A 17,722-nucleotide genomic window follows, 5' to 3' on the forward strand; every position below is an offset into this window, starting at 1 on the left:
GCCCGCCTAAAGTTTATAGGCCATGCAAATGTTTTTCTATCGTTTTATATTTTCAACAAGAACATACATTTTTTTCAATTATATCTATTTATTAATAACATTAAGTGTTTATTAATTTATCTGTTCTTTACGCTTAATAATGGTATTTTTAAGTCAGATACAGTTGTTGGTATTTTCTTCAAAAGTATCTTCTTACATACGTAGAGACAGTTCGCCAGGACAAACAACAATTTCTCTTCGGTTTCGCCTCGGACAATTTGTTGTTTATTCTAGCAAACTGTCTTCTTAAGACACTTTTGAAAAAAAAACTCTTACTGAATTTATAACTTAAAACATATGCAGCGATAATCAAATAGTAAAAAACTGAAATGATATTCAGATACCCTGCGAGTCATCATAACAATAAATAATTTCATAAAGATAATGTACAGCACAGTATATATCACAATGCAATATTACTTTCGATTTAAATGTAGACTTTAATAAAATCAAAACTAATCATACTGCCCCTTTAATGTATTTTGTGTGTATTTGAGTTTATTTATACTGGCTACCGTATGCCCGTATGGGCGAGTCCCTGGCGCTCACCTTTATATACTGTTCTATTTTTGTTCTCTGCTGTTCATTGGTTATGTAACAGAAGATACGCCCCTAAAGGTGTGTAGCTGTCACAGACATTTTATGTCTATTTCAGGTTAATTGGTACTGAAGCAAAAATAAAATTGAAATAAAATAGCAAAATGAATGATGGAAATGAGTTGCATTCCTCAAAGCCGGAATTACCGTTAGAAATTGTTTTACGCACATGCGATAAAGAAAATCATGTCAATATTTACAGCATTAAAGATATTGCGATATATGCAGAGTCTTTGATAAATGAGAGAAAATTTGAGGAATTTCGACAAATGCTTGGATTATTCTGCCAGAATGATGACTTTTACCAGATACTGAAAGATGACAAATTTTTAATCGCATTTCTTAAGTATCAACTCCATCTTCAACAATTTTCAGAAATCATTCAAACGCTTCAGGTAACTTCTTGTAGATTATGATTTTTTAAATTATTTTATTCAAATAAATTTTATGCATTTTTGTACAAGTAATTTTGTTTTTTATAAAATCATACATGTTAGCTCAATGATTCAGGGTTCAGCATAGCAGTTAATTAATTAATATAAACAAATAATGATCATTTACAAGGGTAGCTCGACTATACAGAAATATTTGTTGTTTTTTATTCAGAAAATATGTAGGGTTACTCAACATCACTAATTTCACATCATCACTTATTTCACGGTTTTTGTGCATCTGTAGATTTTTACACAAAACATGTCTGCAAAAAGCTACAATAGTCCATTAAAATGTGTGCATATTATCATTTTCTAACTGATCTTATTTCTTGAAGAAAAAAAAACAGTTGTGTAACAAAGTAAAGTTTTATATTTAAGATTGAGCAATATACAATTAGTAATTTAAACTGAAACATGAAAAAACAACAACAAAGAAAACAAATGTAAGGCCATTTATCGCCATTTAAATGATGGCATACTGTTTTCAAAATGGCAGACCTATGATCTTGCAAATACCAAAATATTACAGCTTTTTGTACAGTATTAAACTTAGTTCATTGTTGTTTAATTTCCTTCTTGGTTGCGTGAACGGAGAGGAGCATAGAAAGCCCGAGGTCAAACCAAGGAGTTCAAAAATAAAGTTCATTTCAGTATCTGTAGTGTAATAAGTGTACTCGAAGTATGTTCCAGGAAATTGCCGATTGCAAAGTATTTATTAACGAAACAATTATAAAAATATTTGAATATGGAACAGTCCAGTAATAATTGGAGGGATTTCAGGGTGTGGTCAAGTTTATAGATGCGCAGACTGGCATAACAAGGTTTTATTAAAGATCAAAATAGAACTTGCAAGACTTACAGTACAGTAAACAAAATAAAAGAAAAATTTAGTGAGAAAAGTTGCGCTCGTAAGAAAATCAAGATGAAATATTTTTAAATGGTGCATCCTAAAGCCTGTCTAGCGATATATATCATAATTCTGTCGGAACTATTGAAAATTTTACACAACTTTATCAAGTTTTGGAACTGTCCTATTGTGAATGGCAGATAACGTTACTGCAACCATTTAAAATCCCTAGGAATTACGATCATCTTATTATTACGAAGTTTGGGGGGAGGGGGTATATACATCGTAACATGTAGGAGTCACCCGATGGTCGGTCGGTCCAGCGGTCCGTCCGGAGCATAACTTGAAGACAAATGATTGAAATTCAATATAACTTCATATAATGGTCAAGCACATTGAGAGGAAATGCAGTGCACAAGAACCATAACTCTATCTTGACTAATTACAGAGTAATTGCCCTTTGTTACTTTTCATTGTCCGGAGCATAACTTGAAAATTACTGGTTGGAATTCAAAACAACTTCATGCAATTGTCAAGCACAATATGGTAAAGTGCCGAGCACAAGAACCATAACTATATCTAAAGTAATTACAGAGATATTGCCCTTTGTTACTTTTCCATTGCTTTCTTTTGTCCGCACCATAACTTGAAGACTAATGGTTGGAATTCAATATAACTTCATACAATGGTCAAGCACAAAGAGAGGAAATGCAGTGCACAAGAACCATAACTCCATCTTAACTAATTACAGAGTTACTGCCCTTTGTTACTTTTCCTTGTCCGGAGCATAACTTGAAAACTACTGGATGGAATTCAAAACAACTTCATACAATGGTCAAGCACAATAAGGGGAAGTGCAGTGCACAAGAACCATAACTTCATCTTGACTTATTACAGAGTAACTGCCCTTTGTTACTTTTCCATTTCTTTTTTTTTGTCCGGACCATAACTTGAAGACTAATGGTTGGAATTCAATATAACTTCATACAATGGTCAAGCACATAGAGAGGAAATGCAGTGCACAAGAACCATAACTTCATGTTAACTAATAACAGAGTTACTGCCCTTTGTTACTTTTTCTTGTCCGGAGCATTACTTTAAAACTACTGGATGGAATTCAAAACATCTTCATACAATGGTCAAGCACAATAAGGGGAAGTGCAGTGCACAAGAACCATAACTTCATCTTGACTTATTACAGAGTTACTGCCCTTTGTTACTTTTCCATTGTTTTATTTGTCCGGAGCATAACTTGAAGACTAATGGTTGGAATTCAGTATAACTTCATACAATAATCAAGCACATTGAGAGGTAGTGCAGTGCACAAGAACCATAACTCCATCTTGACTAATTACAGAGTTATTGCCCTTTGTTCTTTTTCCTTGTCCGGAGCATAACTTGAAAACTATTGGTTGCAATTCAATACATCTTCATGCAGTTGTCAAGCACATTAAGAGGAAGTGCACAAGAACCATAACACCATTTTGACAAATTACAGAGTAGTTTCCCTTTGATACTTTTCCTTGTCCAGAGCATATCTTAAGACATACTGGTTGGAATTCAAAACAGCTTCATACCATGGTCAAGCACAATAAGAGGAAGTGCAGTGCACAAGAACTATAACTCTGTACAGAGTAATAATAGAGATATGGCCCCTTTGCTCTTTTCTTGTCCAGAGCATAACTTGACAACTACGAGTTGGAATTCAATACTATTTCATACAAGGGTTAATATATTGAGTCAAGTATATTGAGAGTAAGCGCAGTGCACAGAAACCATAACTCTTTCTTGACTCATTTAAAAGTTTTTGTCCTTTGTTACTTTTTATTGTCCAGTGCATAACTTGAAAATTAATGGTTGGAATATAATGAAACTTTATACAATGGTCAAGTGCAGTGAGATGTAGTTCAGTGCACAAGAACCATAACTCTATTTGGACTAATTACAGTTATTGCCCTTTGTTACCATTTTTGTCCATTGCATAACTTCAAAACTAGTAGTTGGAATTCAATACAACTTTATACAATGGTCAAGCCGAATGAGAAGAAGTGCAGTGTACAATAACCATAACTCCATCTACAGTATTTATAGAGTTATTGCCCTTTGTTCCTTTTCCTTGTCTTTCTGGACTTATTACAGAGTAATTCAATAAAACTTCATCAATGCCCATACACATTGAAAGGAAATGCAACATACAAGAACCACAACTATTTTTAATTGCCCACAAACATAACTCTTTTTCAATTCAAAACAAGGTATTCTGTTACTAGTAACATCCTCATTTCCGAAGAAGTCCTGCAGGGGTATTCATCACATTTAGTGATAGTTTTAAATTTTTTTTAATCTTTTTTTTAGTTTTCTTTTCGATGTCAATGGGGAAAAAATTAGGTATTATTAACTTCAGTATTTCATTTTTTTACAGAAATAATTGAGGAACTGGAAGAAAATAAGTATGTTCAGACTTTGTTCCTAATGCGTGCATTGCAATTGCACACCACAATATTGCATGTTGATTGATGAAACTTACATATAGGTCAATATGCATGCATGTAAACATGTTTAACATATTGAATTCTTTACTTTAATCAAATTACAGAGTATAGAAAGCACGCGTAACCCGGAATTTCTGGAACTTTGGGATGAGGTTCATTATCAACAATACTTTTCTACACATGGTAGACTGACATCCGTGCATAAGTTTAGAATCAGACAGAGGTAGGTAATCATAATAATAATTATAGCATAAAACCATTGCAAGTGCTTCCCTTTTAAAGTTTGGACCAATTCAAGGTAATGCATACCATATCATTTAAATAAATATTGGGAATCTGTATTGGTTATTATTGATTATATACCATTTCTATACATGTACAATGTATATATATAGTATTAAACATGTGACAAATAATAATCATTAATACTGCAAGTGTGACATTCATTTTCTCAACTTCAGCATCAGGCATCAACGATTTATTCATCCACTTCTATGTTTTATTTGGAACAAACTGCAGGGTTAGAATTTAAGCTTGCATACTGGCAAAATGCCAGTTAAAATCTTATACTGCCAGCTAATATTTCTCTAGCTGGCATTTAATTGCAAGTGATTGTTCATTAAATCTGACGTTTACATAATTGATATCTTCTGAGCTGATGATGATGCTTGGCAACTGCCTACTGCAGCACAAACTTATGATGTTTACTATGCCAGATGCAGTAACTGATATTTACCTTAAAAACTCAAAAATCATTTATTGGTTGCTCTATTTATTTTTTCTTTGAATATATTTAGATGGACTATTGTAATAGACAAACACCAAGTCTATTGGTTAATGCATCCATGTTGTCTCATCAGTTTCCAATGTAAATGTGTAGCACCTAATATAAAGTGTTTACTGTTCAGCTGAAATATTTATTTCCTCTAAGTGTTAAGGCTGTTGGTGTTAACAAATTACAAAATAGGCTAAAATTAATAAAGGTCCCAAGAAATTACATTACATGAACAAGTTGGGTGTTCCTCTGGTATATCTATTCCTGATCCCTAAACAACTGTTTATCATTTATAAATTAATGTGTTGACATGTTTTTTGTTTCGTTAGAAGAAGAGATCTGTATTTACTAGTGAGACATTCAAACTTAATATCATTTGTCATACCATATGTTCAAAATACATTGACAAAGTGTACAATAATAATAAAAGATATGCAATCATGGAAATGCCAGTTAACTAACACATAATGCCAGTTAAACATTTGATTACTTGCAAAAATTTGCAAGTAGAAAATACTGCTGAATTCTAACCCTGAAACTGTTTCCATGTTTGTTAACAAGATTACACATACTAGTAATTGAGCCACGTCACAACAAAACAAACATAGTGCGTTTGCGACCAGCATGGATCCAGACCAGCCTGCGCTATCAGTTTCTCTACTTGTAATAGAGTTGGTAAGCAAACAGCATGGATCCTGATCAGACTGCGCGGATGCGCAGGCTGGTCTGGATCCATGCTGGTCGCAAACCCACTATGTTGGTTTTGTTGTGACACAGCTCATATATAATTATTTACCTTTGTTAGAAATCCACCACCGCCAGGGCTGTGTGTGGGCGGAGTTAGACCTAACAAACGATTGTTGGAAACAGCATCAGCCGTGTTTCGAGAATGGTTTACCAAGCATTCTTCATACCCTTATCCATGCAAATCAGCAAAACGTGCTCTTGCAAAGCAGGCTGGCGTCCCTGTTGACACAGTAAATTTGATTCCATTAGTTTGAATAGATATTTCAATATTTTAAGTAACCAATACTTACTCCAATAATTGGTATTATTTAAGGCTCCTTTAATTTTAGTAAAATTATTTAAGTTAATATTGGTATTCACACTTAATTGGAGGAAAGCCTTCACACTACTGGACTTGACATTTGTAACCAATAAATCTACCAGGCTCCCTATCATTGTGGTAAAGTGACAGAGTGGGGGGTGTGCTTTGACCTCAAGACTATCAATTTTCTGGTAAAATTTCCACCTCCAGGGTGAATCAGATGAATTAGTGCACATTCAAACCAAGTTCAGAAACAATTTGTTGCCTGTCTACAGTTTGTTAAGAAATACAGTTTGTTAACAAACTTTTATTATGCCTCCACAATGTGGGAGCATATAGCGTTGCACTTGTCCGTCCGTCCGTCAGTCTGTCAGTCCGAGCCAACATTTGATTATTATGAGCTTCATTCCGTAGTTAAATAAAGAACATAAACTCATAAAATTCAAATTAAGAGCTATTTTTTTGTTTTTATGAGCTTATTTTGCTTATGGACGTTGGTCCAGGTGGTGTTTATGAGCTCATTTGCCTCATAAACATCAAATTTTGGTACATCCGTCCGTACATCCCGAAATCTTGTGAACACAACTCCTCTTAAACCGGATGACAGATTTTGCTTAAACTTACAGGGATGATCAACCTTAATGTGTAGATGGTAGTAAAGGACGGAATTTTTGCTGCGACCAAATTTAACAGAATTATGGCCCTTTGTTGATTTTTTCACTATATACTATGTAGAAATTTTGTGAACGCAACTCCTCTTAAACCGGATGGCAGATTTTGCTTAAACTTACAGGGATTAACAACCTTAATGTGTAGGTGGTAGTAAAGGAAGGAATTTTTGCTGCGACCAAATTTAACAGAATTATGGCCCTTTGTTGATTTTTTCACTATATACTATGTTGAAATTTTGTGAACGCAACTCCTCTTAAACCGGATGGCAGATTTTGCTTTAACTTCCTGGGATTAACAACCTTAATGTGTAGATGGTAGTAAAGGAAGGAATTTACACTGTGACCAAATTTAACAGAATTATGGCCCTTTGTTGATTTTTTTCACTATATACTATGTAGAAATTTTGTGAACGCAACTCCTCTTAAACCGGATGGCAGATTTTGCTTAAACTTCCAGGGATGAACAACCTTAATGTGTAGCTGGTAGGAGAGGAAGGAATTTTTGCTGCGACAAAATTAAACAGAATTATGGCCCTTTGTTGATTTTTAGTTTTCAACTTGTGGCACATGTAGTCCAAAAAATATTTGACCTAGAGTCATAAGATGACAGAACAGTGGCGTGTGGGGGCATCCGTGTCCAATGGACACATTTCTAGTATTGTTAAATGTTTAACTAAAATCACTGTGCTCTTCTTCAAGGTCACCTCATGGTTTTCTAATGCTCGAAGAAAACAAAAAATAAAACTAGAAAAGATTGAGAAGTTATCATGCTATGGTGGTGATGAAGAATTAGATGAACAAAAAACAGAAGGTATTACCTCAATAGAGCCATACACTGCTTTAGATCAGAATGAAATGGTAGAAGGAGAAATTTGTGAAAGTACAGAATTACCTAGCATTCAAACCATAGGGAGTGAAACACCATCTGTTACTGATGAAAGTGTTGTACCATCATGGAGTAATAATTTGCCAACTACAGTCCAAACAACATATCCTCTTGATTATTCTACAAGATCAAGGATTCCCTCAGAAGAACAGTGTAACAGCCATAGAGTTCCATTTTCAACCATTCAAGAAAGTAATGGACGACTGAAATACTGGAAAATTCAGTCTGAATGTCAAACTGAAGGGTTTAGAAAATGCCTTAGACAAGTAAATGAAACAAATGACAAAACAGAACACAAACAAAATAAACACCAGATTAAACCTTTCACAGATATTGAAAGGGGTTATGTTTTATGTAGAAATCCATGTCTAAAAAAGGAAAATGGTCATATTGTCAAGGAAGTCCCAGAAAGTGTTGGTTACTCATTATACAATGGAGATTGTATGGAATCAGATGAACAAGACATTAATACTAGAGCAAAGAATGAGACAAGTAACAATGTTGGATGGGTGACAGAAAATTTCAAACAAGCCTTTGATGAGGAAAAAATCCATATGAAAACCCCTTGGAAAGCAAACAATCTCATATCCAAGACATGCAGTATGGAAGTTGTAAACAAGGTTAAGAAAGCGCCTTATAAAACAAGTGAAGTTGATATCATGGAGGGTTACTATGTAGGAGCTGATGCAAAACATACTGAGATGTGTAACAAATATGGATATCAAAGTGCAAAAGATATTACTAACTTTACAAGTAGTTACAGACAAATTCTTCCTAAACTAACACTGGAGGAAATACATAGTAAAGCCAAGGAGGATTACCATGGAGGAGCTGATACAAAACATACTGAGGTGTGTAACAAATACAGATATCAAAGTGCAAAAGATAATAGTAACTTTGCTAGTAGTTACAGACAAATTCTTCCTAAACTAACATTGGAGGAAATACATAGTGAAACCAAGGTTCCAAATGAAACTTTAATACAGAAACTTCGAAACAAGCTGAAAGACCATAAAATAAAAGGAAAGGGACGAAACAGAAGGAAAAACACAAATATTACAGCAGATGATTGTATAAAGTCTTTACAGAAACTCTGTGATCATGTTGAAGCAGGTGTAATGTCACCAACGGACTATGCTTGTAGTGTTGAATTTGATAGTCTGACAGATGAAGAAAAAGATGATGACATGATTGGCATTGGACATTTCACATTGAAAGGAGATCATGGACAGAATAAGACAGAGTTTGAAAATATTTCAGAGGTTAGAACAGATTTTGAAACGGGAAATGTTTGCAGATTGTTCAATGATGTTAGAGGAGACAGACATGAGGAAAAGATGTTAAGTATTGAAAGAAGTGACATTGTACATGTAAATGAGAAAGAACAGTTTGCAGCCATGAGTGATACAGACATTCCAGTCTGCTTAGTAAGACAACCTGAAGCTGGATTAAGCAGAGAATGGAGGTATGATGGAACTTAAATTAGCATTTGTTTTAGGCCTGTCAGAAGGTCTTGGTTAAATAGATAATTTATAACCGAGCCACTCTAGAAAAGGAAAAGAAAAACTTTATTAATTGTGGTTTAAGGCATAATTTATTCATATTTAACTGAAATATTCTATTGTCCAGAAGTATTGCGTGGGTGAAAAATTGAAAATTGTATGTGGATTTTCCAACATTCATAAATAGACAGATCTCTATATGATCTTAACCTGTCTAATTCAGATTATAAGATTACTGCATAATAATAATTTCAACGCCATCTTTTTGTTAACAAGAGCACATGTCAATGTCTTTGATTTGATCTTTTGATAATGAAATAAAAGCTTTAGAGTAGAAATCTTATCAATTGTGGAAGATCCTTTATCTATTCTTAAGGAAGAGCAGATTAAAGGAACCAGTCCTACCCACAGGCACTAGTCACATAATCAAATATTTTACATAACCGGTCTATATATGTATCTTATTTTAGTATATAGCCCATATAAAATTTTAAAATGTTTGTTTCAAGCACCTGTGCCCAAAGATAACAATTCTGTTGTAGACTGTTAACTACAAATTTGAAATTTGTAATTCATTCAATATGTTTATTGTTTACATCATATTTACCTTTTTTATCAGCCAATCAGATCAAAGAAAGAGTTCACAATCAGATCAGCTTGTTCCATGCTCACCTGAATTATTCTATGCATCAGCATTCCCATTGAGTCCAAGTGCATTTGAGTCACCATTTTCATCAGCCGTCCTGTTGGTTCCAAGCCCAATAGAATCACCTTATCAATTGGCTTCAAGCCCATCAGAGCTACCATGTTTACCTGAGACTGAAATGGATTACAGCTCAACAGATTTACCCTACCAATTAGGGAGTTATAGATCACCACTGGATCCTGGGGTATCAGACATATACAGCCATAGTCATGCTGGGGAATTGGATAAGCAGAACTTTCGGTAATAAATTTTAATATGATCATTATTTTCTAAAAATACAAATTTTATCTATTTAAATTTTATTTCAGAGACATGTGAATGGTTAAAAAAAATAATAGCGCTTAACTTTTATATAAACAATAACAACAGCAGTCTGAAAATCTCAAGTTATGAGAAACCATTTTCTGTAAGAAGATAATGTTGCCGTAATTTGCCTACAAAGCTGCATCCCTATACTTTGATTTTAATGTGTCACAGATTGCTGTTTGTAACTCTTAAAGTAGCTGACCTCTAGAAGATAGCAGAAAAACTGCCGTCTTGCTAATATTTCAAAATCCCCCCTCAAAAACATTATATAGTTGAAAGAAAACGAAATGAGTCACTTCAAAATGTTCATATTTTAACATTATTGCTTGAAAAACAAACAGTTCGCTTTTCCACCAATGGGAAATACCTTTTTATTATTCCACGGAATTCTTTCATTCAGGTTTTTTTTTCTAGTATCACGTGATTGTACAGGACAATATTGTGACCTGTGCTCCGGAACGCACGGAATCCGGGATTTTATCAAACATAGGGATACCAATAATTGCTTTTGTTTTTATATTTGTAGTAATTTGTGGCCCAAAAAATTTATAATTGATTAATTATTTCATATGAATGATGACCAATTTATCGATTTAACCTTTAGCTTGAAATGTGATAGGGGCCTACTCAATGACGAAAATTGATAAACGATCCCGGGCATACCGGATACTGGGATTTTTCCGGACAACTGTTGTGACACGTGACTGCGTTAAATGAATTATCTTCTCCTATTTATATTGTCTACTGCTTTGGTAACGAATGGAAAAAAAAACCCGATATATTTACGCTTTTGTCAACATTCTTTCTTGAATTAAGGTGTCAGTGATGATGGATTTATACAATAAACCTAACTTGATCAGTATTTACTGTTTACTTGAAATTTTATTTCATTTTTTTCATTTTACCATCTGGTGGTCAGTGGCTTTAATATCACTAGCAATTGTTTGAAGACCACGGATGCAAATGATCAAGATATTGTGCCTATCTGAAGGTCACTAACCATGCCCTAATTGTAATTATCCACTAACACAGGCAAATATCATGCAAAGTTTGAATGTCAATGGCTTTCCTTGCTTAAAAAACATACAAAACTGTTTTTTTCAATTGAGCACATGAAAATTGTTCTATGAAATTTGACCACTTGAGATGCAACCAGTCAATTGTCTGGCATATCTCAACAATTGAACAGCGGTGCAAAATCTGACTTTGTCTTTTGCTTGTCTGCTTTGTCTGAAACAAATTTTTTTTTGCTTGTCTATATCTATAATATATACAGTCCAACCCCGTTTATTCGAAGTGCATGGGACTAAATATTTACTTCGAATAATCGATGGGTTCGAATAATCGAAATCCGAATATTGTGATAGACGAAAACTACTCAACTTTGACCAATCGTGGCAAAACTACCGTTTACAATACACTTATACTTCCTGTAATCAATTGAGAAAAATAAATATTCAAGAAAAGATGCGTAAAAATTGTTGTATTGACATTGAAGACATAAATACTTTCATTTTATTCTACATTATGTATCGATTCGTTTCGCGCAAAGCCTTGATAATGGCCGTGTTGTCACAACGGTATATACAGCTAAACTCTGGTATTTTCGATTCGGAAAAAGGCTCTCATGTAGCGTTACAATTAATATAAAAAATGTTTTGGATGTTTTGACAAATTTACGTAAACGTTATGTATGAAAATTATTGCTGTCATCTTCAAGCAATAACAGTAACAAAATCGGACACGGTGCATTGCTTTTCATTTTCGGTAATTAAAGTTGATTAAAGAACACACAAAGAGTTATTATCATGATTGTCTAAATACATGCATGACTATTGATGTTTTTCACAAGTCGACCAGTCAGCGAGTGGATCTGCGTCAACTAGTCTGGCTTCGAATAATAATTAAGCTGGCTTCGAATAATAGGTGTGAAATTCTTTCATAATTGTATAACCGGGACCGAAATTTTACTTCGAAAAATAGGAGGTATTCGGATAATGCATTTCGAATAATACGCTCGTATTTATATTGATTTATATAGAGATTAAAACGGGACCGCCGATCTACTTCGGATAATGCCGGGTATTCGAATAAAGGGTTGTCGAATAACCGGGGTCGGACTGTACGTAAATTCAGGAAAATTTGCGGTTGTCCACAAAGACTGTGGGACAACCTGGACAATGCAGACAATTGATTTTGTTGCCCCTGTAAACTGTGGACAACATTATTTTAATTACTGCCTGCATTGGACGAAAAACATGACCTTATATTTATAATGATTAATATATACCTTCTAAATTTGATTGAAAATAGGTTATCGTATCCTGATCCATTGAGTGCATGGATAGGAACTGGTTGGTCACCTACAGAAGGGCCCTACACTGATGTCCATCATGACATTTCAAGATATTCTGTAAGTTAACATACTGGTAATTACTTCTTTCTTGTGGAATATAAATTTAAGCAAAAAAATCCTAATTTTAGTTCTATGAAGAGGACCCTGTTAACACTTCACTTTTTTTTCACATCATAATGGAGAAAAAAATGTCAAAATACAAGTACAAGTAACTAGTTTCCAAGCCATTTTGAAGGCCACTTTGCAACTTGATATTCCAGCAATAATGTGTAACTAAAGATACATATAACTAAACTATCGACACACCCTACGTTTTAAAAAAGCATTTTGTCCGTAAAACTCTAATGTATTTATCTGCAAAATTATTGAATAGCATTTGTCAATTCTTATATTAATAATGTTCAATTTTACGATGGTTTTTATTTTATGAATTTATCTTTTTTTATTTATTTTATCTTGTAAATTTTCCAATGCTCTTCAAAAATTGAGACCCATGCATAATTATAGTGATATTTTTATTTTCAGAGTAACTATGGTACAGTGGTAAGGGAAGCGATACAGGGCCTGCTGAATCTGAGCTCCTCACAGGAGTCGGTTGGAAGTTGTGTGGACTCTACTTTCTTATAATGACCTTGTATTTTGACCTCTGTATGACCTTCACATTGACATTTGATGACCTTGAATGGTTTTCAATTTAATGCTCTTAATAATGTTTGTACTGTTTTTGTTGCATTGATTTAAATGAGTTAGGGATTACTCGTATTTATGGTATATAAAAAACTTTATTCTTTCTTTATGTCATGTTTGTTGATCAAAATTGTTAATTAGTCCTTCACACTTTATTTTAAGTGGTACTTTAATGATTTTGTTAAGGAAATCGGATTTAATTAATTGAAAATTGCAGGTATTTTGCCCTGTAACATGTTATTCTATATTCAGTTATAAATATATCATACATGTATGGAGGCAATACACAGTTTTCAAGGCTTCTCGGCAAACAACTGACTGCGCCACAATCAAAACCTCACACACAAGTCTCACACACCTGAAATAAATGCATTTCATATTTAACATATATATATGTATCTCACAGCAAACAATTAAAAATACATGTCCGCCGTCTAGTTTTCTGGCACATAGCCCTGTGTTTTTCATTGTTTTGGCCGCGAAAATCAACGTCAAATAGAGCGGATTATATCCCTATTCGCAAAATACAACAATATATTAACGTCAAAAAATTAAATCACAAGCTATAGTGTTTCTTCCTTTTTAAACAATGCACAATCTGAAAATAACATCCAAACAGGGTGCCATCCACCTACTTTTTTCACTATTCTAAGTCTTCTGCATACTCTTTAAATTGAAGAGCTGATTCACAGGCTAGCTCCAAAAACAACACATTCGCATCCGACACTGGTACTCTCTCCAAATGCAAGGGTCAACGCCACTAAATTCAATTTTACTAAATAACTGAAACACAATACTAGTCATTGAAACTTGAAATATAGTAACTCTAAACATTTAGAACCTCAAATATCCACTTCAATTTCAAAACTGTCTCTTATTTGTAAATTTGACCCTGGCCAATTTGAAACTAAACGACCGAAACTGTGTACTGCCTCCTATGTACTCTTTTCATATTGTGTGTATCGTAACTGATTATATTTGTTTGGAGAGTAATCTAGTCATTTTATAACAGAAGGAATATTGTGATGGACTTACTATACACATATTCCTTTTCTGCATACATTGCAATTCTTTATGTAATTTTTGGTGCACATTTCTTTATGTAATTTTTTGGTGCACATTTCTTTACGAAATATTTGGTGCACATATTTTTGTTACTCTGAAATGTTACTTGAAACTTTTCTCTCAAGATGTAGAAAATATGATTTTACAAGTTAGTGAACAAGACTTTCTAGTTGTCACATGCGTATAGCATTGTTGTCTTAAAACATGTACAAAAATTTTGAGGTTTTATTAAATTATTTCTAATTTAGTTTCTTGCATATCACATATCAATAGAATTACTGTTATTGAATTTGTTCTTTACTTTGTGTTGTAAAATTAAAGTTAATTAATTAATTTTCTAAATATTATTTTATTTGTGAGACTGTAAAGCATATATCTCACAGGATGCCAGAATTCCATGACTTGTCTTTTTTATTGAGTTTGTCTTGTTATTTCTTTGGTTGAGTTTGTCTTGTCATTTCTTTGGTTGTGTTGTAATATTACCAACACTGTTACTGGAGGAAGATATAAATTATTTTTTAGAATTCATTTAAAGTAGAACCACCAACAAGAGAAAAAAATGGTGTGGAGGCTATATTTTTAAGTCAGGAACCCTGGCCCCTTTGTCACAGACCCCCTTGCTTGATTCTAAGTCACTCAGATACATTATATTATAATGTAGTTATAAGAAAATATTTTAAACTAAGGTATGGTGATAAAAGAATTCCTTGAAATGATCAAACCTGAAGAGAAATATTATTTCTGTATTTAACTCGTGTGACTCAATTAGCATCAGATTGGAACCATAAATATAACTTTTGTAGAAGGCTGCCTAATGACTATTCTTGTGAAGTTTGGTCAAAATCCACCTTTCTGCTACACATTGCGATATATTAATGGATAAAGACAGACACAAAAGAGCTGAGAAGCATCATTGCTGATTGGTTAACATATCAGACTAGTAATCTATGGATCTCTAGCCACATGGGTCCAAACCCCGTCGGGTGAAAGTTGTTGCTTCCTTGAGCAAGACACTTCACATTCATTGCTCAGTACAGGCTGATTCAAACTTATAGCTTCCTACATAATCAAACTTTAACAAGATATGTTTGTAAAACATGTATGCCCCCTATCAGCAGCCAATTAGTCATGTGATAAGGTTATAATGCATGACTTCTGACCCAGTGATCAAACAATTAATAAGGGTTATAAAGTATCTACTGGTCATGACTTTGACCCCTTGACCCAAAACTCAATAGGGGTCATCTGCTGGTCACGACCAATCATCATACAAAGTTTGAAGTTCCTAGGCCTAGGCGTTTTTAGTAAATTGATCAGAAACCGTTTTTACCTACAGTTCAATGTGACCTTGACCTTTGACCCCTTGACCCCAAAATCAATAGGGGTCATCTGTTGGTCATGACCAATCACCATGCCAAGTTTGAAGTTCCTAGGACGAACGTTCTTTAGTTATTGATCAGAAACCGTTTTTACTTACAAGGTCATTGTGACCTTGACCTTTGACCCCTTAATCCCAAAATCAATATGAGTAATCTGCTGGTCATGGCAAATCACCATACCAAGTTTGAAGTTCCTAGGCCTAAGTGTTCTTGAGTTATTGATCAGAAACCGTTTTTACTTACAAGGTCAATGTGACCTTGACCTTTGACCCCTTCACCTAAAACTCAATAGGGGTCATCTGCTGGTCATGACCATTCATCACACAAAGGTTGAAGTTCCTAGGCCTAAGCGTTTTGAGTAAATTGATCGGAAACCGTTTTTACCTACAAGGTCAATGTGACTTTGACCCCTTGACCCCAAAATCAATAGGTCATCTGCTGGTCATGACCAATCACCATACCAAGTTTGAAGTTCCTAGGCCTTAGGGTTCTTTAGTTATTGATCGGAGACCGTTTTTACCTAAGAGGTCAATGTGACCTTGACCTTTGACCCCTTGACCCCAAAAATCAATAGGGGTCATCTACTGATCATGACCAATCACCATCTCAAGTTTGAAGTCCCTAGGCCTAAGGGTTCTTTCATTATTGATCGGAAACCGTTTTTACCTACAAGGTCAATGTGACCTTGACCTTTGACCCCTTAACCCCAAAATCAATAGGGGTCATCTGATTGGTCATAACCAATCACCATACCAAGTTTGAAGTTCCTAGGCCTTAAGGTTCTTTAGTTATTGATTGGAAACCGTTTTTACCTACAAGGTCAATGTGACCTTGACCTTTGACCCCTTGACCCCAAAATCAATAGGGGTCATCTACTGATCATGACCAATCACCATACCAAGTTTGAAGTTCCTAGGCCTTAAGGTTCTTTAGTTATTGATCGGAAACCGTTTTTGCTTAAAAAGTCAATGTGACCTTGACCTTTGACCCCAAAATCAATAGGGGTCATCTACTGATCATGACCAATCACCATACCAAGTTTGAAGTTCCTACGCCTTAAGGTTCTTTAGTTATTGATCAGAAACCGTTTTTGCTTTCAAGGTCAATGTGACCTTGAACTTTGACCCCTTGACCCCAAAATCAATAGGGGTCATCTACTGGTCATGACCAATCACCATACCAAGTTTGAAGTTCCTAGGCCTTAAGGTTCTTTAGTTATTGATCGGAAACCGTTTTTGCTTTCAAGGTCAATGTGACCTTTGACCCCTTGACCCCAAAATCAATAGGGGTCATCTACTGATCATGACCAATCACCATACCAAGTTTGAAGTTCCTAGGCCTTAAGGTTCTTTAGTTATTGATCGGAAACCGTTTTTGCTTAAAAAGTCAATGTGACCTTGACCTTTGACCCCAAAATCAATAGGGGTCATCTACTGATCATGACCAATCACAATACCAAGTTTGAAGTTCCTACGCCTTAAGGTTCTTTAGTTATTGATCAGAAACCGTTTTTGCTTTCAAGGTCAATGTGACCTTGAACTTTGACCCCTTGACCCCAAAATCAATAGGGGTCATCTACTGGTCATGACCAATCACCATACAAAGTTTGAAGTTCCTAGGCCTTAAGGTTCTTTAGTTATTGATCGGAAACCGTTTTTGCTTTCAAGGTCAATGTGACCTTGACCTTTGACCCCTTGACCCCAAAATCAATAGGGGTCATCTACTGATCATGACCAATCACCATACCAAGTTTGAAGTTCCTAGGCCTTAAGGTTCTTTAGTTATTGATCGGAAACTGTTTTTGCTTTCAAGGTCAATGTGACCTTGACCTTTGACCCCTTGACCCCAAAATCAATAGGGGTCATCTACTGGTCATGACCAATCACCATACCAAGTTTGAAGTTCCTAGGTCTAAGGGTTCTTTAGTTATCA

The 17,722-nt window shown here is 34.6% G+C and overlaps 1 protein-coding gene across 1 annotated transcript; it reads left to right on the top strand.

Annotated features, from left to right (window-relative positions):
* Positions 1-666: 666 nt before the first annotated feature.
* LOC132748745 (uncharacterized) lies at positions 667-13,286 on the top strand. Its single transcript, XM_060738379.1, has 7 exons — positions 667-1,031; positions 4,514-4,632; positions 5,990-6,161; positions 7,603-9,254; positions 9,911-10,237; positions 12,617-12,716; positions 13,185-13,286. Exons 1-7 carry the CDS (start codon positions 741-743, stop codon positions 13,284-13,286), a joined length of 2,763 nt encoding a protein of 920 aa, XP_060594362.1. The 5' UTR covers positions 667-740.
* Positions 13,287-17,722: the final 4,436 nt, after the last annotated feature.

This window comes from Ruditapes philippinarum, unplaced genomic scaffold (assembly GCF_026571515.1).
Source record: "Ruditapes philippinarum isolate M1 unplaced genomic scaffold, ASM2657151v2 ctg739_1_1_1_1, whole genome shotgun sequence".
NCBI classification, from domain to species: Eukaryota; Metazoa; Mollusca; class Bivalvia; order Venerida; family Veneridae; genus Ruditapes; species Ruditapes philippinarum.

Coding starts and splice junctions, on each gene's coding strand:
- LOC132748745 (XM_060738379.1), top strand. CDS start 741: ATGAATGATGGAAATGAGTTGCATTCCTCAAAGCCGGAATTACCGTTA. Junction 4,633..5,989: donor AAGTTTAGAATCAGACAGAG/GTAGGTAATCAT, acceptor TACCTTTGTTAG/AAATCCACCACCGCCAGGGC. Junction 9,255..9,910: donor GGATTAAGCAGAGAATGGAG/GTATGATGGAAC, acceptor CTTTTTTATCAG/CCAATCAGATCAAAGAAAGA.